The sequence below is a fragment of the Erpetoichthys calabaricus genome, chromosome 2, assembly GCF_900747795.2.
Source record: "Erpetoichthys calabaricus chromosome 2, fErpCal1.3, whole genome shotgun sequence".
In the NCBI taxonomy this organism is placed as follows: Eukaryota; Metazoa; Chordata; class Cladistia; order Polypteriformes; family Polypteridae; genus Erpetoichthys; species Erpetoichthys calabaricus.
This window is the reverse complement of record NC_041395.2, coordinates 70,307,518-70,333,042: the sequence shown is the minus strand read 5'-3', so window position 1 is coordinate 70,333,042 and position 25,525 is coordinate 70,307,518. Positions and strand designations below refer to the sequence as shown.

Here is a 25,525-nt window from a genome sequence, read left to right as displayed (position 1 = left end):
AAAGATAATACAGAAAACAGATGAAAAATTATTTGCATTGAGCCAAGACTGAACAATGTGAATACTGCCGAAATTGTACCTGATCTGTATTCACTGCTTAATGAACAGATCTGCCTAAGGAGCCTCGCCACCTTTACAGCTAATAGCTGCTATGCATAATTCATTGAATTGCAAAGATATTATTGTTAAAAATTACCATGGACATTTGGGACTTTTTAAATTCCAAAGTCCATTCAACATTTAATGACTTGTTCTTTTGTTACTTATGTCATGGCACATAATGCATATTTTAAGATCTGAGTGATAATTTTGCAATGGTGGAAATGGTATAATTTTAAGGCTACAGAATCTGTTGTGAATGCAATATTGTTATGAATTTATTAAAACAGCCAGCTGCACAGCAGTTTGAAAATAATTAGGCAAACTACTAAACGAAGTTTTCCATTTTTTTTTAATTTGGGTTAATGTTTTAATAAGCTCCTGCGGCCTTTAAATTGGATTAAGTGGGTTTAGACAATGGATGGATTGATGAATGGTTTAATAAGCAGGTATGGGAAATGGATGACTGGAAAGATTGGATTACAATTACCATTACTCGTTTTGCAATATTACCTTAGACCAAGTGACACAAAGTAAAAAAATTGGTCTGTTTCAAGCTGCTGAATATTAATCAAAGCTCATAACTTTGTGTTAACAACACACAGCTGTGCAGGAGTTTCTGTTTTTTGCAAAGAAATGTTTAATTAAGACAAATATTTATAAAAATGTATCCATTCAATACATCCAGTGATTGTATCTGATAACATACATTTTCATTGTAAATGTTAACAAGAATTAGTTTATATGTAATAAACGAGGATGTTAGCTGTGATTTTAAGCAATGACTTTTAAAAATGAATGTTTCTTACAAGACACTAACACAAAGCACAGACAATATAAAGACTGAACGTCAAGTTTGTTCAGAATGAGCCTTGCCAACAACATAAAAAGTTCACTTTACAGTAAAAGACAAGTCATTCCTTCATATACTGCAATTCAACAATGAACCAAGTGCACAAACAAAGCTCACATGATTGATTAAAGAATGAAGGGTGTAATAAGACAAAGTTTAAACCAAGAAAACAGCAAGAAAAGTGTAATTCAAACTATTTAACACATACTGGATCCAGAAAACATTTTTATATTCATGACATGAGTACAACATCTGCCTGTTGCAGCATGCTAAAAACCTTAGCAGCTCTCAATTCAGATTAATTAATAATAAGAAAAAATATTTGTTCAATAATGTCTCAGTTGTAACAGAACATAAATTTCCCTATGGCAGACACTCATTGCTGACATAAATTGGCTGCACTAACAAAGTACAAAGCAGTCACAGTCAACTAAACCACCTTCATCAATGGGATCCCTAGCTGATCTAAACCTTCGCACTATACTTAAATGATGGCTCAACCTTTAAATGATCCTTTATCAAACACATGGTTGCAAAATACTGGTTCCACTTGCTATACAGTACCTCAGTGTTAAAGTGCTGCTCCTGAACATTTACAAAATTATTCAAAACAAGCAAAATTGCTGTTGGATAAAACCCAGGCTTCATTCAGTTGTTGTTGACCAAGCATCAAGATGGCCTAAAGATCCACAAAACTGCTTCAGGCTCAAATTCAGATTTCATGAGTCTGGTAGCAAGTGGCTCTTAATCCAGTAGTGGTGTTCCAGCTTCCACGGTAAAACCATTATGTTTTTAAATCATGACTATTAACAAATGACTGACTTTTTGAGGAACATTTGCATTTTTTACATACAGTATATAATTTTCTATTACTTATGCTATTTATAGCAGTATCAAATATCGTGTAATTCTAATTGATTTTTTTACATTCTGTACTAAACTTCTTCTCAGCAAAAAAGCACTAATTTAGTACCATTCCAAACACTTCTACCTTTCAGTTGTTGGCATAGTGCAAATAAAACTCTTAACTCTCACATTTAAATCAGATTTTTGCAATAACTTGAGCAGACACTGGTGAACGAATGAGACTCCATAGGTATTGAGGAGTGTGGAACTCCTGTGGTTTTATTGTTATTATTCCCTGAATATTCATTATGTGTTAGCAGAGTGCCCTCTCACTGTTAAAGGAAATAGAGGTTTTACAATCCATCAAAACAGACTGCAGGCATTTGCAATCGTTCTCCTCTTAAGAGCTACTATTAACAAAGCAATTTTACTAGACTTCTCATTAGAATCAAACTGTGCCTTCATAATATTTTATCAACTGTGCAATTAGTCAAACAATCAAAAATGTAAATAAATTAAAATCCGTACAAGAGATTGAAGGACTTGGTATAAACTCAACATGTTATATGTGTGCATCGTGAAGAGAAAGGCAAATGATTTTCTTCAAAGCACATGAGATTATTAAATCTACTCAACAGTAAGTCAATTGTTACCTGCAAACACTCCTTGTTGTGTTTAAATGAACTAATCAATACCGTTTTGCTCCTCTTTACACAGAGAACCTCTTTATATTTTAGTAACATATATGGCCTTGTTCATTAGGGTGCCTTTCAACAGTAGATGGATCAATATAAGCATTATATTTAAAACATGCACCACAAAAAAACAGTAAAGACAGATGAAGCATTTATGGGCTCAAGGTACAACGGGTGCTAACAATCATGAAGACTACAAGCACAATAAGATGACTGCTGCCTGCTTAAGTGAAATATGAATTAATAGACTGAAAAAATGCCACTAACTGAGAATGTTTAAGGATCCGATAAGAGGTTGAATATGCTTACTGATTCTCACCAGTTTCCAGTGCCTTGCTGAACACTTGCACATGCCCATTGCCATGTAATTGATAGAACATCTATTTCCTCATGTAGACATACTATCTGCACAAAAATAACACTTTAGAAAAAAAAAATTTCACACGAACAGAACCTTTACCTTAAAATACTGTATCAATTCTAAATTTCATAGCATTTGCAAAACAGTCAGGGTCTAAATGTCCTTTAGATGGTGCTTTCAGCTCTGCACTACTTTTTAACTTTCTTCACGTAACTACAGCATCATTTATTCTGAAAATAAAAACATTAAAATATCAGAAATCCTTGAAGACTCAATTACAGATAAGGAGCTAGCATTCTTCTTACTTACTGACTTCATTCATTTAAACACTTCTATCGTATCATCTCATGACGTCTGTTTGCATAAGTTGAACCAACTCAAATCCTTCAAAGTTTTCTCACTGCTTATACTCTGCAGTCTTGGGATTTAGGCTTGGAGGCTTTAGGTTAGGAATTTGCACTGGGTGTGACGAGGGTGGATAGGATTAGAAATGAGTACATTAGAGGGTCAGCTCAGGTTGGACAGTTGGGAGACAAAGCCAGAGAGGCGAGAGTGCGTTGGTTTGGACATGTACAGAGGAGAGATGCTGGGTATATTGGGAGACGGATGCTAAGGATAGAGCTGCCAGGCAAGAGGAAAAGAGGAAGGCCTAAGCGAAGATTTATGGATGTGGTGAGAGAAGACATGCAGGTGATGGGTGTAACAGAGCAAGAAGCAGAGGACAGAAACATATGGAAGAAGATGATCTGCTGTGGCAACCCCTAATGGGAGCAGCCGAAAGAAGAAGAAGGTTTTTTGTGTTATACAGCAACCAAAACTGCACTCACAATTCAGTTGTTACTGACAGTACTATTAAGCTCACCCTTTTGAGTCACTTCTGATTGAGGCAAAGTGTTAAGCTTTAAAAATGTTTCCCAAAAAGTATATTTAATATTATTTGACCTAAACACTGTGTAATTAGATGTTATTAGATTAGATTCTTATTCCTATGTATAATTCGTTTATCTAAATTCATCATGTGCAATGCATCTCCCCGTATTTAAAGTTGTGTTTTGAAATATCTCTAGATCGGTGTCATTCAATTCAAATTAAATCAGTACAGTTTGTTTTTTATACCACTCATCAGTAAGAATAGGTTCAGTGTGCTTACACATTCAGCATATTTCTGTCATAATTCAGAGTTTTTTTGTAAAATTATTTTGTATCTTGTGGGTTTTGTGCTTTTCAGTTTTGACATTATTGTTATCATTTATTATTATTATAACGGCTCCATTTTGTGTTCTTTTTTGGAGGTTCACCAAGGTTTTGTGACTACCTATGCATGTTATCATAAAAATGACACAGTGGTTGAACAACACTTTGAGCCAATACCTCCTTTAAAAGATGGCGGTCCCAAGTCCTGACGTCCTCACTTTTGGATTTGTACAAAAATACTTTGCACCACATTTAATTCTTTCAAAAACTCTTTTAGGTTAGTTAGGACATTTTTGTATGCTTTTCGACTAGTTCGAGTGTTTTTATTACATTTTTGGTTTTGCTCTTTCTAGTTATTTGACTTTGATTCTTTGATTCATCATCACATCTCTTTCTTCATATTTTTTACCTTGGCAGAACAATTTTGTTTTCCTAAGATTTTTGTTCTACTATAAAAAGTTTTCACATAACAAAAGAAGAAGAAGAAGAAATTATCTTCATCATTTTGAGTTCAATTGTTTTCAATTAAAAAAGTCATAGGGAACAAAACTTTAGATTGGAGAACTTGTTAATGAACATGTTACTTGAGTACTTTTGCAAATCACTGTATTTACAACTACAGTTAATTACATATCATATAACATTTAAATAAATAAAAAACCTAATTCCAACCCCAATTCCAAAAAAAGTTGGGACTTGGTGTAAATATAAATAAAAACAGAATGCAATGATTTGAAAATGTCATAAACCCATATTTTATTCAAAACAAAACATAGAAAACGTCAAGTTTTTAAACTGTGAAAATGTACCATTTTAAGAAAAGAATAAGGTCATTTTGAATTTGATGGCAGCAACACGTCTCAAAAAAGTTGTGACAGGGCTATGTTTACCACTGTGTAGCATCCCCTTTTATTTTAACAACAGTCCGTAAATGTCTGGGAACTGAGGACACCAGTTACTGGACTTTTTGGAGAGCAACATTGTCCCATTTTTGTCTGATATAGGATTCTAGCTACTCAACTGTCCTGGGGCTTATTGGTCATATTTTTCGTTTAATGATGTGCAATTGGTGAAAGATCTGGACTGCAGGTAGGCCTGTTCAGCACCAGGATGCTTCTACTGCAAAGCAATGCTGTTGGAATAGATGCAGTATGTGGATTAGCATTGTCTTCCTGAAAAAGACGTCATCTGGATGGGAGCATATGTTGCTCTAAAACTTGTATATACATTTCAGCATTGATGGTGCCTTTCCAGATGTGCAGGCTGGCAATTCCATAGGCAGCCCCATACTGTCAGAGATGCAGGCTTTTGAACTGAGCGCTGATAAGAAGCCGGATGGTTCCAGTTCCTCACCCATGTTTTCCAAAAAGAACTTCAATTTTTTATTTGTTTGACCACAGAACAGTTTTCCACTTTGCCTCAATCTATTTTAAATGAGCTTTGACCCAGAGAAGACACCAGCCTTTCTGGATCATGTTCACATATGGCTTCTTCTTTGCATGACTGAGCTTTAACCCGCATTTGTTTACACTGCGAACTGTCTTCACAGACAATGATTTCTGGAAGAGTTCCTGAACCTGTGCTTTGATTTCCATGACAGAATCAGGCCTGTTTTTAATGTAGTGCCGTCTGAGTGACCGAAGATCACAGGAATCCAATATTGGTTTTTGGTTTTGTCCTTTACACACAGAGATTTCCCGAGATTCTCTGAATCTTTTGATGATATTATTTATTATGAAATATGAGACATTCAAAGTCTTCGCAATTTTACATCGAGGAGCAATATTCTGAAATTGTTCCACAATTTGTAAACGTAGTTTTTTGCAGATTGGTGAAGCTCTGCCCATCTTTACTTCTGACAGACTCTGCCTCTCTGAGATGCTCTTTTTATACCCACTCATGTCACTGGCCTGTTGCCATTTAAACTAATTAGTTGCAAGATGTTCCTCCAGCTGTTACTTTTTATTACCACTTACTTTTCCAGCTTTTTGTTTCCCCCGTCGCAACTTTTTTGAGATGTGTTGCTGCCTTCAAATTCAATATGAGCTAATATTTTTCAATAAATAGTAAAATGTCTCACTTTTAACATTTGATATGTTTTCTATGTTTTATTGTGAATATGGGTTTATGGGATTTGCAAATCATTGCATTCCGTTTTTATTTACATTTCACACAGCATCCCAAATTGTTTGGAATTGCGGTTGTACATTAAATACACAGTAATGAATGTCTTAATCATTTACCTAAAGTAATCTTAATCTTTGATTAAAAATATTTGCAACATTACTAATCTTTGGGCTATCAGGTTAAGTTTAAGTCTCACATTTTGACTACAATATCAAACAAGTCAGGGCACTGTTCAAAATTAAATAAATCATTCATCTTGAACTTTCCTCTTACCTTGTACTTTTCTTAGTTTTGTGACTTTGTAGTGTTCTTTAGATTACTCCAGATGTAAAAAAGGTAATGGCATTAAATGAGGAGATTGGGGTGAATATTTTGCACTTACCCTTCACCCTTTCTCTGTTTCTGGATTAGCAATTTTTATAAGTAACACTCATAGGAATCCACTTAAGTGTTGAAAATGATAACCCCATTTTCTATTACATTGGCACTGCAGCAGGTAAGGATGTACACATTTGCTTCCAGGTTTCAATCAAATCCATTACTGTAAAAATACTATTATTCTATATTTATTTCTATTTGCATTATTTAAATTAATAATATATTAATAATGCATGTATGGACAAATATTGCAAAATAAAGCTAGTGGGCATTCACTAACAGATTACAGTTCTAACCAGTGAAGAAAGCAGCAGCAGAACTGACTACATACAGGACAAAAGTGTGATGTCAGAATGAAATCACAATCTACTGGAGGATATCTAAAAATACACACTTGCATAAATGCTGAAGCTTTATTATGAAAAATGAAAAATCAATTGCAGTTTCTTTTCTAATGAACAGTCATGTGTAAAGAACAATGAATTTAAAGGTAAACTATCTAGCGATGTCTTCAAAAAATAACATGCAAAAATGCTCTATTGAAGATGAATTTTTCCTAAATCCTTCCAATTCACTGCGGCATTTATTATAAAAGTATGTAACAGAAAGAAAATTAGGATGGCACTGTGATGCTTGGCAAGTCAGCTATTCTTCTTCAGAGCCCAAACTACAGAAAATGTCTCTGCATGAATCCTACAGAACCTAAAGTTGGCACAATCTATGCATTCATTGGATTGTGCTTGGTAGCAGATTTTCAATGAACAATATGCATCTGCATGGATGACATTTTCATGCCACTGATGTCTTTACAGATGCACTTATCTGGAAATGTAACCCGCAGCTATGCAAAAAATGTTGCTTAAACACACAAAAATCTGGCATGGGAGGATGTCCTCAATACATACTCAGAAAAGCAGGGTGACCATGGCATGTCTGTTAACTACCCCCTCATGTACCCAGGTGCCTATGTGTCTGAATTTTAAGCAGTCTCAAAGATACCACAGTGATGGTTTGATCACTGCTGGAATCACATAGTGCACAAAGACCACTAGGCTCTTACTATAGTACAGATGCCAAGGCATCTCATTGTTCTGAGCTCTCATTGTAAGGATATGCAGTGACTGCAAAGCAGTCCTTTAACCCATACTTAAGGGAATGACATGTGGCATCGCTATAGAGAGTACTGAAAGGATCCTTGTCCTTTCTTTTTGCTATTTATATCATAATCGGAATCACAAAGTGCCTCTGCATCACCATATGCATATAAACAACTTACTTTTAACAGGAACTTGCACATCTAAAAGCTTTGCTCCACATGTTATGGCTATCAACAGAAATCTCTTCTACTATTTTCTCTTTTCTATTTTAGCAGGTACTGATTACCATTAAACAATAGATGTTCTTTAAATTTACATTAATTTGTTAACAAGTGGCCTAATTTGTATCTGGCATGTTACCCGGGTTTGCCTGAAAAATTTCACAAGACAAACAGCTTCAGTTATAGTGCCATTGGTTAATCAGAAGTGCTATATAAATAAATACTATAAGTACTTTTCTATATAAGATATTTGTAGTTTCTTATCTATGGCTAATATTATTGGCAGTTAGTGTATGGTAATGGTTAAGGCCTTACACCTAGGGCTTCAAACCCTGAAGTTGTGGGTTCATATCCTGATAATGACAAATAAAAAATTAATGACAAAGCAAAATGAACAGAACCAACTGTATCTCAAATGTTGTATGTCATCCTGGATAAAAATGTCAGTCAAATAGCAAATAATAATAATAATATTATTATTAGGTCACTCAAACTACTTATTTTTTAACTATATACAATTGCCCTTGAGTAAAATATTCCTCCTTTTGATCAATTCCTGCTTTCTTCTGCTTTTCTTAGTCACTTGGCTTTTCTTGGTCATTGCAAAACACAGTTTTATAAGAACGTTTATTCTTTGGAACTGAAATGAGTAATCAGTAGGAATAACGTGAAATCTGAGTATATATTTGTATGTTTATGATTTTCAGTTGTTTTCATTGTTCACTCAAGTATTTCTTTTCGTCTTTCTAATCAGTTGAATGGGATCCCCTTTAAAGTCCACAGATGCAAATGAATATGTGAAGAATTTTGGAGACCGTGGAGTGAGGAGTGGGCCTCCCTGTTCAAAGTAAGCAGACATATATGTAAATATAAACTATTTCGGAGGTTGGGGGTGGGTTTCCCTTTTCAAAGTCCACAGATGAAAATGTATATTACATTAGTGTAGCTCATGGAGGACCTGTTAAGTTTAAACTGATGCAGATGGTCCAGGGGCATTTCAAAGACTTGCAGATATAAGGTTCTTAGCCCCTTCTATGATTGTTGTGTATAGTCTTACATGTATTTAAAATCAAAGGTGGAGTCTCTTTGGGCTTCTACACAGTTCACATAATGATATAATTTTGATCAGGGCAATGTTTTATATGAAAGACAAACAGGTCCGGGGCTTACCACTTTTTATTATGCATATAATCGAGTGAAAAGAGCAGGGGCTGGTCAGCAGCAACAGAACATAGGCTTAAGCCACCAAAGCCACCACACCCTTCTCAATCCCACTACGTCGGTCCAGGCTTGCCTTGGACCCAAAGACACAGCTTCCACTTCTACTTCGCTCTCCCTCTCTTTTTGCTTCTGCAGAAGCACTACCTGCTTACAGCCACTGCACCTGGCATGCACCAACAATCAAGTTTTATAGCATGCTTACTAACCATTGAGTATGTTTTGTGGATATTTCCCTTTCATTTCACATCTGCTGCTGTGGGCTGGCGCCCTGCCCGGGGTTTGTTTCCTGCCTTGCGCCCTGCGTTGGCTGGGATTGGCTCCAGCAGACCCCTGTGACCCTGTAGTTAGGATATAGCGGGTTGGATAATGGATGGATGGATGGATGGATTTCACATTTGACTGTATTGTGGAATGGAATTTTGTATACAAGTTGATAAATATTTTGTATGTCTTTATTTGGAACTTAGACAAAGCAATGTAATATTAGTGTTATATCATTGATAAGAACCACAATGATTTGATATTTAAGTCCCCATCCCCCACTGTCTTTAAGACGGAGCAAGGAATTTTATGACAGGGTTGGGGGGACGTGTGCCTAAAACCAGTTTGCCAAGTGATTCTCTGCAGGACTCTCTCAATCAACACCCACAGGAAAGCCAAATTTCCTAGCTGGCAAGCATCGGGTCAACAAATGGTTTTGGGGGCAGGCGTGAAAGGTATTGTGTGCCCCCACTGGTCTGAAGTATGGCTGTTTGAGATTGGTTTGAAACAGAGGCCTTTCTGTACCATGACACTGTATTGGTGTAAGAATTTGGACAAAGAATGTATAAATTTGTTTGCATTACCCTCTCTCTCTCTCTCTCTCTCTCTCTCATGATGAAGGAGCATCTCACATACCATTTACTCTAGGTCAGGGGTAGGCAATGTCGGTCCTGGTGAGCCGCAGTATGTGCAGGTTTTTGTTCCAACCCAGTTCCTTAACGAGAACTCAATTATTGCTGATGAAGCACATATTGCTTAAGTGACATTTTGATGCTTCATTTTAGTGGTCTCGCTTGTTAAGGTTCTCCAACCTTAATTGCTTATTTCAATCTTAAACTGCTGCATTCAGTGTTTTAATTGCTCCTTATTAGCAATAAGATGTAAAAGACAAAGCAGCCAGCAGTTCTCCAGCTAGCTTTTTCCCAATTACATCTGTGTGTGTTCATCATGCACTGTTTGATTTAATAAAACACTTAATAGAAAAATGTGACAGACTGAAAATGATCTGTTTAAGGCTTCATATCATTTGGATGATATCCTTGGAAAGGAAAAAAATCTACGATATAAGAGCCTTACATTGCACAGACTAACAAGCCATAAAATTAAATAAGGTCTGAGATTGGCAATGATTGGTTTCTAATTAAGCAATTGGGTTGGAATGAAAACCTGTAGCCACTGCGGCTCACCAGGACTGACGTTGCCTACCCCTGCTCTAGGTAATTACCTGAGGTTATAGATGTAGAAAGGAAGGTGGGGAGAAGTTATAAAGTACAATATCTTATAAACAGTGGTAAATCTTGGAGATGTGAGGTATTCTGACAAAGGCTACACATTAAAGAATACAAAAGGGGAAAGAATAGAACTCTACCAAGACAAAACAGACTGTACATGTCAAACATGATCACATCACTTTTTTCCTGTCCAGGACACCTTCTTTAGTCATCCATCTGCCCTGTTGGTCAGTGGTGCTGTTCAGCTGTCCATCAATTACTTCTGCTCCATCCTTTATTTGTATAAAGCACAGAGCATGTATGTGAGCATAATATTAATAAATATTGACAAATAAAAAATGTATTCAAAAATAAAAAAGCAGCTAATTTTCTTTGTTCAATGGCATCACCAAATTTCAATCAATATGAGTCAAAGCATTTTTAAGATTTGGGGGTATAAAGTTTTTCTATTGCAGGGGGGTTTGCCCAAAAGTTTTTATAATTCAAAATGCCATTTCTTAGTGAATGCCTAGTGCTCTAAGTGTACCATCTTGGCAAATTTTTGAGAAACAGTATTTTTTGTTGATGAGTGAATGAGTGATTGCATCAACTTTTCATTATACTGTATATACAGTATACAGAAATACTACACCAGATGTTACCAAATTCCATCCTGGCAGGCCTCTGTGCTTGCAGATTTGTATTTGCACATTTTTATTTTTGTCAAAATTTTAAGTGCTTAAGTTTCTTTGGATATTGTATCTCTAAATGCTGACCACACATGCTGACCACACTAAATGCTAAAGAGTAGCAATTACATCAGTGCCATATTTACTTAATTATTTGTAAGAAACATCACTTAATGAGCTGACAAGTGAAAATAAGAATGAAGTAACCACTCTCCTTTAGCATTCGATATTGTTTGCACTCATGTCAGCACCACACATCGATAACAGTCAGCATTTCGAAACAGTTAAGAGAGCAAAGTCTATAGAAATGGAAAATATTAGATAGGAAATGGCAAAAGAAGCATTACCAATTAAAGCTATGGCAAAGATACATATTTGTATGTTTCTTAGAAATATATGTATGCCACATAATTCAACAATTAGATCAATTAAAAACAAGAATGAATACTGATTGTGTAATTTGTTGGAATAAAAACATTCAGGTCTTCAGAATCCCCAGGAATAAACTTGAAAACCACCATAGAAGAGAATTACAACATAAGCAGTAAGTCATATATGTTTTTCAAAAAGAAATTATGTCTGAAAAGAAAACCCCAAAGAGGCAAATAGTGCAGAAATCACTTTTTCGCCCTAGAAGACCTCAGCGGCTGCAATGTTTCATGATACTAATTTCTTAATTAGAAACAATTTTTAGTTGCTTCTTGAAAATTTCCTTTTACATAGACATTTCTGTTCCTGTTTAGCAAGAAACTCCTATCAGTGTATACATTTTACTTTCCTGTTAAAGCAGCAAAATGTTTCATGGACATGGAGGACTACAATTTCTCAATCTCTTCACTCTTATTCCTTGTAGTTTTATTTTGCAAATGTTTTACTAAGAAAGATGGCTGAGTGATGATCTTACCAGCTTTGTTGGTCAGGTCGTTATTTGCACTTCATTTCAATTGCCTGCTGGTTACAAAAGACACGTTCAATAAATCCATACATCCATTTCTATATGTCCAGTTCAGGGTGGTATGAACTTGGCACCTATGGTAGCTCAGAGGATGGAAGGCAGGAACCAGCCCTAGAAGGATCTCTATTCATCACAGAGCACATGTCCACAGTTAGTCATACCAGGCCAATTTAGCATCTTTAATCAAGCTAACAAGCATATTTGGTATGTGGAAAGAAAATGGAGGACTTGGAGAAATGCACACACAGGGAAATCATATTAACTACACAGAAGCTGGGTCACGTTCCCACCGAAGTACCACTCATAAGCACTTATTTTATCACATTGTATTTCCTGTCTTGTTCTCTACAAAGTCTAACAAGTTGAGCAGTATTATCTGAGCGAGACACTGAGATGATTCAGCTGTTAGGTTATCATTAAATCAGGCAATGGAGGTGAAAGGCATTGGATTAGTCCACGCTAAAAAGACAGATAGATATTCCTGTCTACTTTAAATAGCATAGGTTTAAGAAGGAGAAATAAGTGCTATTGCACTTTTTGTAATAAAATTCCAGTTTTAACTTCTTATTTCTACCTATATACTGTATATTCAATCAATATTTTTGCCTCTTCTCCCAAATATTTGAGGGGTGAACATACCGATTTCTTTCAGATGTCAAAGTCATATAAATGTCTTTACCTTTTTAGAAAGACAATTGCATTTCACCAACTCACTAAACAGTCCTTTTATTAAAACAGTGATTTTCATTCCTCCCACTTATGTGTTGTACCATAATCTAATCGGAAAACTTAATCATGAAACTGTGGTCCCTGTTGTATCTCAGATAACTGACGTAGAGTGTAAAGGTAAAAGTGACAGAACACAAAATTGAGGACACCTTATCTGAAAGAATGTCTTTTGATAATGTGGTATATACCCTCACTGCAACAATTAAAAAACTCCTCATCTGTAATGTAATATATATAGATTAACATTTTTATTGTTCAAATTTTCAATCAATATGGGATGCTGGACTGCAACGCTAAAGAAATAATTAAAAAAAAAATAGGAACCCATTTTTATCAAGACCAATACAGCTACTACAAAAAATATTCAACATGATGTTCTCTGCACTTCTGTTTGCACAGTAGGCCAATTGCTGATTACAGCAAAAAGATTAAGTCTGTGCCATTACTCATTCTTCTATCACTCTGTGATGGCCAGTGTAGTTTTCTAAGCTGTAGTGTGCTGGTAATATCACTTCAAGAAAGGCCCACCAAATCAACAAGCTAATTAAAATGGCAGGGTCAGTTATGGGATACACTCTGGACCCCCTAGAGGTAGTAGCAAAGGAAGAGTTTTAACCAAACTGAGTGCCATTACCAACAACGCTGCACATCCTCTCTCTGACACACTAATAATGAATTATTCAGCAAAAGTGTGTCAAGAAATGCTACTGGGGCTCCATTACACCAATACCAATAGGTCTGCATAATGCACCACTGTGACTGTAACTGTCAATTCAAAAGTTTTTTTGTTTCAATTTTTCAGTTATTCTGGTATTTGTTCAACCCATACTGTGTGTCTGTATTTGTGTGTGTATTTATTTATTTATTCATTTAAAGAGCTTCTTTAAAAAGCCAGATTTCCCCCTTGGGACAAATAAAGTTCTACCTATCTCTTAAGATTTCTTTCATCAGATTGTGAGGGCAGCTGGCCTATAGTCTTTCTGACTTCTAAGCTTTGAAAATGTGTGCTCTTGTGTAATGACTGACTATCTCGAGAGCTTCAACATTACTGCTTCAGAGATCATTGCAAAAGAAAAACTGAAGAAAGCTTCTTGAGACAGGACTTGAAGACCAGTCCTAATATGGTGTCTTGTCCCACCATCCAATGGGTTTTGACCTCGTGAAGACAGACTTCTCCACTTCTTGAATAAAATACACTTTCTTCATTAGCAAAGAGCTTGTACTTTGTGCTGTTAGCAGAATATTCTGCACAAATTGTTTTCCTGTCTTCATTTTTTTAATGTGTCTTTTGGCCATGACAGCATGCACCATAAGTTCGCACAAACACGGCAAGAGAAGTACGTAAGAGAGATATCATAAAACACAACCAGAAATTTCTGAGGTAGCAACAGAATAAAAATTCTGAGCCATGGGTCTAAATTTAGAGAAACAAACACCACTACTAGCTTCTGTCTAAGAAGTCTGAATTCTTAAACAGGAATTGTTCACACCTATTATAGAGACTCAAACATTACTTAAACTGTATTTTTTATTTTACATGTTTTGATTTCTTTTTTTTATGCTCTAAATGTTAAGTTAGAATGGTAGTGAGACCAGCTTTGTTATATAAATTGGAGACGGTGGTACTGACCAGAAAGCAGGAGACAGAGCTGGAGGTGGCAGAGTTAAAGATGCTCAGATTTTCACTGGGTGTGACGAGGATGGACAGGATTAGAAATGAGGACATTAGAGGGTCAGCTCAGGTTGGACGATTGGGAGACAAAGCCAGAGAGGCGAGATTGCATTGGTTTGGACATGTGCTGAGTATACTGGGGAAAGGATGCTAAGGATAGAGCTGCCAGGCAAGAGGAAAAGAGGAAGGCCTAAAAAAAGGTTTCTGGATGTGGTGAGAGAAGACATGCAGGTGATGGGTGTGACAGAACAAGATGTAGAGGACAGGAAGATATGGAAGAAGATGATCCGCTGTGGCAAACCCCTAACGGGAGCAGCCGAAAGAAGAAGAAGAAGATGCTCTAAACATTAAGTTTCATTATCTTAAAAACAGGCAGTAAGGAGAGATCATCAGATGATTAATGTAATGCTTAGGTATGTGTCTGAGCATGACATAAGACATTATAATTTGTACAACTTAAATAAAAGATAGATGAAAAAAGTCATTAAATATTTGAATACATGTCTAAGATGTACAGTTTATTATTTGTGAATTCATTATTTTCTTTTTAAACCTACTTAATTTAATACAGCAGCACTACCGGGCACAAATCATTAACCAGCTTGGTGTTACCAACTGGGACACATCATTAAACATTTTTTTATGTTTTAAATATATATTTTCCTGTTGCTGTGTTGTGGATTTTGTAAAGTTTTAAATTAAAGGAATATAATAAATGTGTGCTGTGTATCAATAATTTAAATATGAACCATTCGTTCATCCATCCATCCATTATCCAACCCGCTATATCCCAACTACAGGGTCACGGGGGTCTGCCGGAAACAACAAACCCCAGGCAGGGCGCCAGCCCACTGCAGGGCACACACACCCACACACACACACAGCACACACCAGGGACAATTCAGAATCGCCAATGCACCTAACCTGCATGTTTTTGGACTGTGGGAGGAAACCACAGTACCCGGAGGAAACCCACGCAGACACGGGGAGAACATGCAAACTCCACGCAGGGAGGACCCGGGAAGCGAACCCGAGTCTCCTAACAGCGAGGCATAAATATGAACCAGTAGTAAATAATTTTATTGTGTAATTTCAACCGCGTTATTTTGTATGTTCAGCATTTCGTAACTGTGCGGCCAGAACATGCTGCACTGTTTCTAACAGCTGCCTCCCAAAAGGTACCATGTGGCCTGCACAGCATTCAGCGCAGCATGCATGAGTAAGGATTTATCCCTCAGATTTTAGTCATTGTGTACTTTGTGTTTTATTACTTCGGGTTCACGACTTAAAGCATTCCATTTGACAACTTGCTTTACTTCTGTAATGGCTTAGCTCTTCAGTTTCAGTCAGCACAGTCAGCATGCTCTCTGAGTTTTAGACATTCATTATAGTATTAACATTTCCAGGTCTGGTTTGTGCCATTCTTGTGGTTGCTCCCATTTCCTTTTTCCCAACAGGCAATTCAGGGAGGTAAGCTGGAACTAAGAAAGCCTGGAGACTCTGTATATGCTGCGGTCAAGAAGATACTCATGACTGGAACAACACTTGGGAGAGATCTATTGTGGGCATACTAATGCACACCAAGTAAGCAAATTTGGAGACTTTTTACCTAGCATGCATGTACTAAGAAAAAATGTAGCAGCAACAAAAATGCAAGACAAATGTGCAAATTCCACACAGCCAACATCCAAATGCAGGATATAGAGCAAGACATTGCATCTGCGCAGCAGTAGTGGTAACCACTTGGCTACCGTGCTGCTCCCACGCTATCTCTGTATATTTAAATTATGTTGTCTAGAATATGTTATTATTCACTAGATGAAGTTTAGCAGCTTCCTGTGCACATGTGGATTATCCTTTGAATGTACAAGACTAGCGCTTACAATGAGCTCCTGCTCAGTCCATGGCTGTTTTCTGCCCACTGTCACCCTGAACTGAAATTCGAGCATTTGAGAACGTTATGATTTGTTACCAGACAATCATCTCCCTTTAAAATTAACTAATACACAACTAAATGCACAAAATGCTTTAAAAGAAGAGACACATCTTTAATTTGAGTACTATACATGAAAAATTGTATTGAGTTAGTCAAAAAAAAAAATAGAAAGCCTGTGCCGCTATAGCTCTGTACACATTGGTTTCAAAACATGTGTAATTTAATGTGAATGTTGTACACCAGATTAGAGTCTGAGACATTCTGCTGCCATTATTATGTTGAGTGTTAACTGAAAGCCTGCCTTTCACCACACACTAAACATTAATTTAACCAAGACAGTACAAACAAGCACAGTTAGACTTTAAATCAAACACATCATTCTGTTGCAGAAGTTTAGATTTGATTCAATACATTGTCTAAATTGAGGTAGGGCTTATTGATTCATCTATATCAACAGTAATAGAGAAACAGGAGCTGTATAGCATGGGGCAAGGCCAGAACCGATGGAACTGCACAAGATCTATTTTATATCAAGCAGAAATGTGTGTGACAGCATATCATATTTCTTTTTGCCAGTGAGTTAGGGTCATATTTAACATGACAACTTCAGGATTGTCAATTTATAAAATGCCACCTGTTACACTGCCATATTTGATTTATTTTCTGTTTCTTCATGTGCTGTAAATAAGCCTTACAGTCACTGCCCTTATCACACTGGTCAATTAAATGGTCACTAAAGTACTTTTGATATTAATTATTGCTTAAAGGTTAGTTTTGTTTTGAGCCCATGTCAGCCAGCAAAACCAATTTCCCCCCCCTTCTTCAGGGCCATTACATACTTCCAGTTTAAAAATAGATAGATAGATAGATAGATAGATAGATAGATAGATAGATAGATAGATAGATAGATAGATAGATAGATAGATAGATAGATAGATAGATAGATAGATAGATAGATAGATAGATAGATAGATAGATAGATAGATAGATAGATAGATAGACAGATAGATAGATAGATACTTTATTAATCCCAAGGGGAAATTCACATACATTTTATCTGATACAAAAAAACAATATTAAATTAAAGAGTAATAAAAATGCAGGTATAACAGACAATAACTTTAAATAATGTTAACGGTTACCCCCCCAGGTGGAATTGAAGAGTCGCATAGTTTGGGGGAGGAACGATCTCCTCAAACTGTCAGTGAAGCAGGACAGTGACAGCAGTCTGTCGCTGAAGCTGCTCTTCTGTCTGGAGATGACACTGTTTAGTGGATGCAGTGGATTCTCCATCATTGACAGGAGCCTGCTGAGCGCCCGTCACTCCACCACGGATGTCAAACTGTCCAGCTCCATGCCAACAATAGAGCCTGCCTTCCTCACCAGTTTGTCCAGGCGTGAGGCGTCTTTCTTCTTAATGCTGCCTCCCCAGCACACCACCGCGTAGAAGAGGGCGCTCGCCACAACCGTCTGATAGAACATCTGCAGCATCTTATTGCAGATGTTGAAGTAGAATATAGTATTTAAATTTAAATATAGTATTTTAAAATATTCATGAGTTTATGCAACCTATTCTGCTTTGACTCAGTTGTGCTTTCCCTTCTGAAGCTTTGTTTTATAAATTGTAAGGGGCAGAAAAGCATGTCAGCACTGACTAAAAGGAACAAGCTTATTTTTTTGCTCTTTCAGTAAAAATTAACAATGCCTCTACCTTTGAAGTCACTTTCAATTATCAAGTGAAAATCAGAAATTGCAATTTGAAAATGCATGTGTCCCTGCATTTGCTGAAATGTATATTAGTTATGTATTAAACATATATTAATCCCTTAAAACATGATTGCCAGAAGGAGGGGAGTTTCTCGTCAGATACAAATATAATGTGGTGCTTGCTAACTTTTCACAAACTGGAGTAGGATGTCACGTTTTGTTTTTAGTTAATTTATTTTAATACAGACTTGCAAACAACAAAACAATCCTACTCCAAACAGACATCTACTGTGTGTAAAGAGCCTCTGCATAGGCACAGTATCCCTTTTTTTGCAATAGATAGGAAAGAGGAGGACTTGCACTGCACAGTACAATCCAATTATTTCTGCTGGAAGCAGATCACAGTGGGAGGATTTGGGTTTTTCTGCACCATACTAAAACTAGAAGCCTGCTCTTTTAAACTTAAGCCTTATGTTCTAGAATACCTCAGCTGGTATTTATACCACACATTTATTTCAGATGTCTTTGCAGACATTTAAATTGACTTTGATCTCTAGTCTGAACCTCAGTTTCCAAAATTTGAAAATCAGGCATCTGAATGAGATATATTGATCAAGTCTACACATTAGAAATCCTTAAATTGCAATGTGTTATTATATAGTCCAGTCCTCCTCTACTCTTTTTGACTTTCTAATAAACAACACACACAAGTATTTACTGAGGCAAACTCAATAAAATACTAACAATATTGAACAACACTACAGTACACATGAAATAACTGCATTTTTCAGGAAAAGGGAGCACTAAAGTATACTGTTAATTCAATTCTTGAACACTGTCATCTTAGGAAAACCAGGTTATGAAAATGAAGCTACATGATGAAAATTAGAATGTGTGGCAAATTGTCCTAAATGTGTTAACAAAAAGTGTTTGCATAAGCCTCAGTTGTACTATGGTTGTATCCAAATCAAACAGTTCTACATCAGAAAAATCTGATCTTCATTCTCTCTGAGCCAGTATGCTCACATTTGTTTCCATATTCAAGAACTGTAACCGACAACACAAATGCAAAGGGGGCATGATGATGCTGAAACTTCCACATGCGAGAAAATAATGATTCCTACTATTAAATCCTTAGCATGGAGTTATTGTTAAAGTGTAAATGTTTTTTCCATATGTACAGTATTCCAGGTCTTCAAAATGAAAAGCCTCTAATAGCTAAATAGCTTGAAGTGGAGACTGAAGAGGGCCAGGCTGTGCTGCAGCTGGATTAAGGTGTTCAGTGGAGACTTTGAATGCACTCTCGAGAGTCAAGTACAAGTTAACAACATGTGCTATAGGCAGATGGTGAGATGTACTTTAGATTTTTACTACGACAGTATTATTGCAAACGGCAATATGGAGTCTAACATTTAAGGTTCTTTTTCAGGTACTACTCTGCAAATCTCCATGTAGCAAAAAAGACAACTGGGAGTCATGCCGGAACACAAATCAATAGTTTTTACTATAGACGTCAGAATTTCTAAAAGAGCTAACATTTGAACTGAACTATGAGCTTTTAAGCTATGATTCTAAATAATTCAATGCTGATAGTATTTGATTAGAATCTGTGGTATAAACAAGATTAGCTTGTGAGTTAACCCTATATGTGTATTCTGAAAGGCTTTACATAAAGAAACTCCTATCTGGTTTATGAAATGGTCATTTGATTAAAGGAAAGTAGGTCATTTATTAGACTGGCAAATTCACAAATGAAAATATAAGTACATTGTAAAATTGCTGCAATCCAGACAACACCGCCTGTCTAAAACAATATAATCAAACAGACCAAAAGCTTGAAAAAAATATTTTCTTTATAAATTAAACTATCCAATTAAATGCTAAACATTAATTAAATATCTTGCTATTAGATGCCAGCTGGATGTTAAAATAAGTAATCCTAATTAGCACTGAAAAAGGCACAACAGTATATTTCTCCGTGACACATTATTTGAACCCTGAAACATAACCTCCATGAACAGAACAAAGCAATGTTCGCTTTAACTCAGTAACTTCCAATCTCAGGGTACTGTTTCAAATTAAATACTCCACTGGTCCATCTGTTTCTAGCCCAAGAAGGATTGGCATGTAGTTAGCCAAAGACAAATCTAATTACCATCATGTGTGCTTCTTAATTTATCAGTTGCACAGTCTGTGCAAAAATGTAATTCATAAATTCAATTTCCCCCCAAATAACTTACCGTTCATTTTCATTAACATTGTTCACGAAGGTCACATGAAACTCATGAATAACTGCTCAATAATCACTCTTTTAATGAAACCAGAACATCACCAAGGGGTTTCTAGTTTTAGGAAGTGTGTTAAACTGCAACTCTTTTCAACTTCTAAAATATAATAATTAACCAGTTAGTTTTTAAAATGTTAGCACTTGCTAGCTATATGCAAACTTTGCTGCCACCAGAATACTGCTAATGTAATATAGTAGGACACCACTCTGACATCAAATAGTTTTCCATGAGGGCTCCAAAAAGGCGAATGTCATTGGAATTCACTAACATTTAATGCTAGGCAAATGAGATGGTTTAGACAAGAAATGGTCAAAAACCCATACAAAGGTTAAATGCCAACTGACATCAAAAGAAAACGGAACCAGGGTGATTGCTGCAAACGTCAGGACAAAGTGGTCCCCAAGAGTTTTAAGCAGTTCCAGACTGCATGTAGTTAATTCACATAAATGTGACGGCAGCTTTCACATTTTAACAGTTTTCGACTCGGGCAGAACACTGAGGGGGGACTTGTCTGTCTTTTTAAAAGATTAACATGTAATATTATATGGTATTACAGTCTAAAGAGTTGCTTGCTATTTCTGGAAATTTTAAAATATAATATAATATAGCATTTATGGTCACACACGAGGCCTGGAGTTTAAGTGGGCTCAAGGCACTGGTGGCTGGTCCACTATTTTTTAACTTCTCCTTTTCATTTTTTTATTCATCTCCACCATGCAAATTTAAGAATTACAGTCTCATTTTAAACAATTCAATAAATCTTAACATACCGTTCTCTGCCAAAGGCTGACATTCTAAACTTCCAAAATATCACTTGAAAATTTAGTTTTTCTGTCACACGCATTGTAGCTGTGATTCAACAATCTACTTGGCAAACTATTCCATGGAAACTTCTGGTAAATGGATGAAGAATAAAAAAAATGTTATTTATTATAACTAACAAGAAAACGATAACCGTTATATATTTTCCAACAGGTCTATTAAATTATTGTTTATGCAATACTGACTCATTCTCAAACTGAGTGTATAAACTTCTCAGCTGGATCTAATCTACCTCATATTAAATCAAACTCACCAGCAAAATATTTTTTGGTGACCAACTCCATAAAAGAAAAAAGAATTATAGATGAAGTGGGGATAATATGCTGCAGATAATTTAGCAAAAGGTTTTCAGTAAGAGTTGCAGTTACTGTATAATTTCTGATTCTCTTGAGTAGTTCAAAATTAATTATTGATAAGAAATTTGGAATACTAGTTACATTAAGGATATACATTTCGGATAGGCACTTCACATGAGTATTTCCACCTGGGCTGTAGCTCACTGTGAAGTAAAAGCAGTAAAAGTGGTTATTGGCTTAGGAAGTGCGTCAAGCTATAGCGTACTTTATTGCCATGAAATACGATTTGAAGTTGTTCAGCAAAATAAAAAAAAGATACCTACAATCTAAAGACACTGGTAATAGTGACATGGGTCAAGAAAAATAGCATTGTGGGTACATATGGAGGCAATTGTTTGACAATAAAAACTTCAGATGCAAATGTTTGATAGCCACTCGCCAAATGAAATCAATTTTGATTCGATTCAATAAAACAACAGTTACTAGTAGCACATGCATTGAGATCATCTGGCCACAAACCTTAGGAGCTGGTACAATGAAGTCATATAATTTCAGTAAAGATTTCAAATAATATAGTATAACAAAGTTATTCATTTAAGTTAATACACGGACTGGAAAAAATTTAGACAGCTTGTGTGACAGGGTCTAAAAATTAGTAATAATGTTCTACAATGTCTTCAAGTTGCATACTAATAAGTGAGACATACTTATACTTACATTGAATTTGATTTAATAAAGTAATAAAACAATGAAACATCAATACAAACACTTAGCTTAAGGATAACTGTAACCAGCATTTCCCAACAGTGCATAAACAATGAATTTAACAAAAAGACAATTCTGTTATCATATTGACTAATTAGTATAAAATGGGTGCAAAGGGATGGTAGAGATCTTATTTTTTATATTTCAAGGTTGGGTGAATCCACACATATGTAGCAAACAGTGATTTTACAAGTAGCCTACTGTTGTGGGTCAAGGTTTTACTATACGAAACCATGAGAAAGACAATACAGATAAAGTCATTGTTTCCTGTAAAATCCCACTTAAATATATTTTTACACGCATTAATTTACACTGCTAAGCATCACAGATACAGCTAGCTTTAAAACTACCTTTATAGTTTCTATAAAGATTTGTCTTCAGTCTAGTTTGCTCAGTTATGCGACATGTCTAATTTTGACTTGCAAAACAAAAGATAAAATTCTACATGATAATCTGTTTAAGAAAGTGAAGTTAAGATAAGATACTTGAGTCGTGCGCAGGCCTGTTTTTATAATCTCACAGCCACTTCCTTCCTCCTGCTTCCACAGACATTGCCAACCTCTCCCGCCTATTCCCACGGATACCTCCGTCCACTCCCACCTGCTCTCACCCTTTGTGCTGATTGCACCATTGTTTGTGTAAGACTTTCGATACATTGGCCACAGCTCAGAAAGCGTGAATCTAAAAATTAGATGAAAGATTAAATTATTTGATTTCGCATTTTTTTTTAATATACTACTATCATGGAAGGTTTTACTGCCCTTTAACCATCTGCCATCTCCATTTTCTCAACATGGTTTAAGTTGCTGCTACTCAGAAATGTCATCATAAAATGAACAAATGGTTTTGTAATATATTGAAATGACAAAATCTTCATTATGTAATGTTTCTTGTTCATATTCAAAGTAAGAACATTTTACAGGAGTTTTAATGAATTTTATAGGAAATTTAACATGTCACATTTGTCCGGCAATCTCAGTTTTGACCGCCATTACTACTTTATGATGACACACCTCTATCCAGAACTGTACAGCATTCATGAATGATTTAATCCTTTGACAATTTTTAATTTGAAATGTTATCTAAATCATCTAAAACAGTTCTTTAATATCAATTGTGACCAGGACAACGCATGGTTTTTTTGCACACACTTGAAAAATTGAAAGACAATCTACTAAATAAACACACTGTCCCAGAATTTTTTATTGCTGATACCCTAAGACGTTAAGTTGATGTGTACACTTGGGCATCAATTCTGTTGAAGCATATTTATTTGGTGCAAAATTAAAAAGGCTCTACCACGTCACACAACTGAGATCCATGGTATAAATTTTACAAAGGAGTTTGTGACCTAACATTAAGTACAATATAATACAATACAGCTTATTATTTGTAAAGCACTCTTCACTGAGTGCAGGCACAGAGTGCTGTGAACAAATCTCAGTCAAAATACAAGTACTGTATAGATTATGCTAACTACTAAGTACAGAACTGAATTGCAAGTGAAACATACAGCACAAGAACTTATTATAATTTCTACAATAAGCATAGAGCCAGGACTTTGAAGATCAGATGAAAAATAATTTGCATTTTCATATCCTTCTTTCATATAATAAACACAATTTGAACTCAACAGATAAGTGTCTTCACTTTCAGAAGGGGATATGTGAGATGTGAGATTCTTTAAAACAGAAATCAACCAGCTCTCCGATCACAAGAATTTTATTACATCTTACCTTCTGTCTAATCTCTTCTTCCATTTTTACAGGGGAGCCCAACTCTGCCACTTGCTTCACTCCTTCACTTGCATAGCCCCCATACTCCCAGAGGACATAATTCTTTGAATGGGAGGCACCAATAATGGCAGACCAGTGGTTGGCTCGTCCTAAAGAGTTAAGAATTTTTTGTTAAAATAAAGCTTTGCAAAATGAGACACAAAAAGGACAAAACAATAGCTTAAGGCATATTAAAAGAAACCTATGTGTAAAACTGAAGGTGTACAGAAAATCTGATGCATATGTCTATGTAAAAGTTCCATACAATACTCACAGCTTGAAATAACAAATACACTTTTTAAAAAAGTTTGGTGAAACAACAAGTAAAAGCAAAGCAAATCATAGACTCTAAAATTAGAGCCATCTTGCTTGAGTTCCTAATTAGTCACTCAAACTCTACTCGTCAATCCATTCATAAATATCCTGAAACTACTTGTTTACTTCAAGATCAGTGGAAGCCGAAACCTGTCCTGGCAGCACCAGTACACCAGGCAGGGAGTACTCCTGGACAGAACATCAATTCTTTTCAGGGCCCATATATGCAAACAGTTTCCGTAAAATTATATTTTCTATTATAGGGTCATGAGGAGCCACAGTCTACCCCAGAATCATCAGGTGAAACCAGGAACCAAAGATGAATGGAATGCAAATAACTGGGAATATTCATGCATGCAGCAGCACTCACTCACTCATCCACCAAGCCAATGCTGTTAACCTGCTCATTAAAACTAAAGAAGCTTATCAAAGCATCAGTGAGAGCAAGGCGTTGGTCTATCATGGGGCACAGTCACACACCTGCCACCAGTCATTTATATTGAAACACAACCCACACTCAAAAAAGAAGACAAGCCACATGGATAAGAGTGACTAGGCTTGCTGTCAGACCCAGGTCCGTGGAATGCTGAAGAAAGATTGAAAACTACTTCAACTTCATGCCCTAGTTTGGTTTCTGCGTTGAACTCAATGCTACTGGGGTGCTGACACTGACCTGGGGTAAGTGAGTTTTGACATTGGATATTTGTAGGGAATACCTTATGGTCTTAACTGTAAATGAGAACCCTTTGCATTTTATAACAAATGAGGCAGCTGATATGATGGTGCAGGAGCAAGTTTGGTAACTGTCTGGGGATAGTTTACATATTCTCTTCAGTTGTTTCCTATTTCCTGCTGCACTACTGAAAATGTGTATGGATTGGCACCCTATTCAGGGCAGATCCCTGCTTTGAGCACAATGCTGCTGGCATAAACTCTGGCACCAGGGCCGGATTTTCCTATAGGCTAACTAGGCTTCAGCCTAGGGCCTCAAGATCAAGAGGGGCCTACATTC

The 25,525-nt window shown here is 36.2% G+C and overlaps 1 protein-coding gene across 1 annotated transcript in view; it reads right to left on the bottom strand.

The window, feature by feature from the left end:
- LOC114645958 (spondin-1) overlaps positions 1-25,525 on the bottom strand; it is a 509,623-nt gene that overhangs the window by 327,607 nt on the left and 156,491 nt on the right. Inside the window, exon 6 of the mRNA XM_028793897.2 lies at positions 24,160-24,308. Coding sequence (XP_028649730.1) covers positions 24,160-24,308 — 149 coding nt within the window. The remainder of the gene's footprint in view (positions 1-24,159; positions 24,309-25,525) is intronic.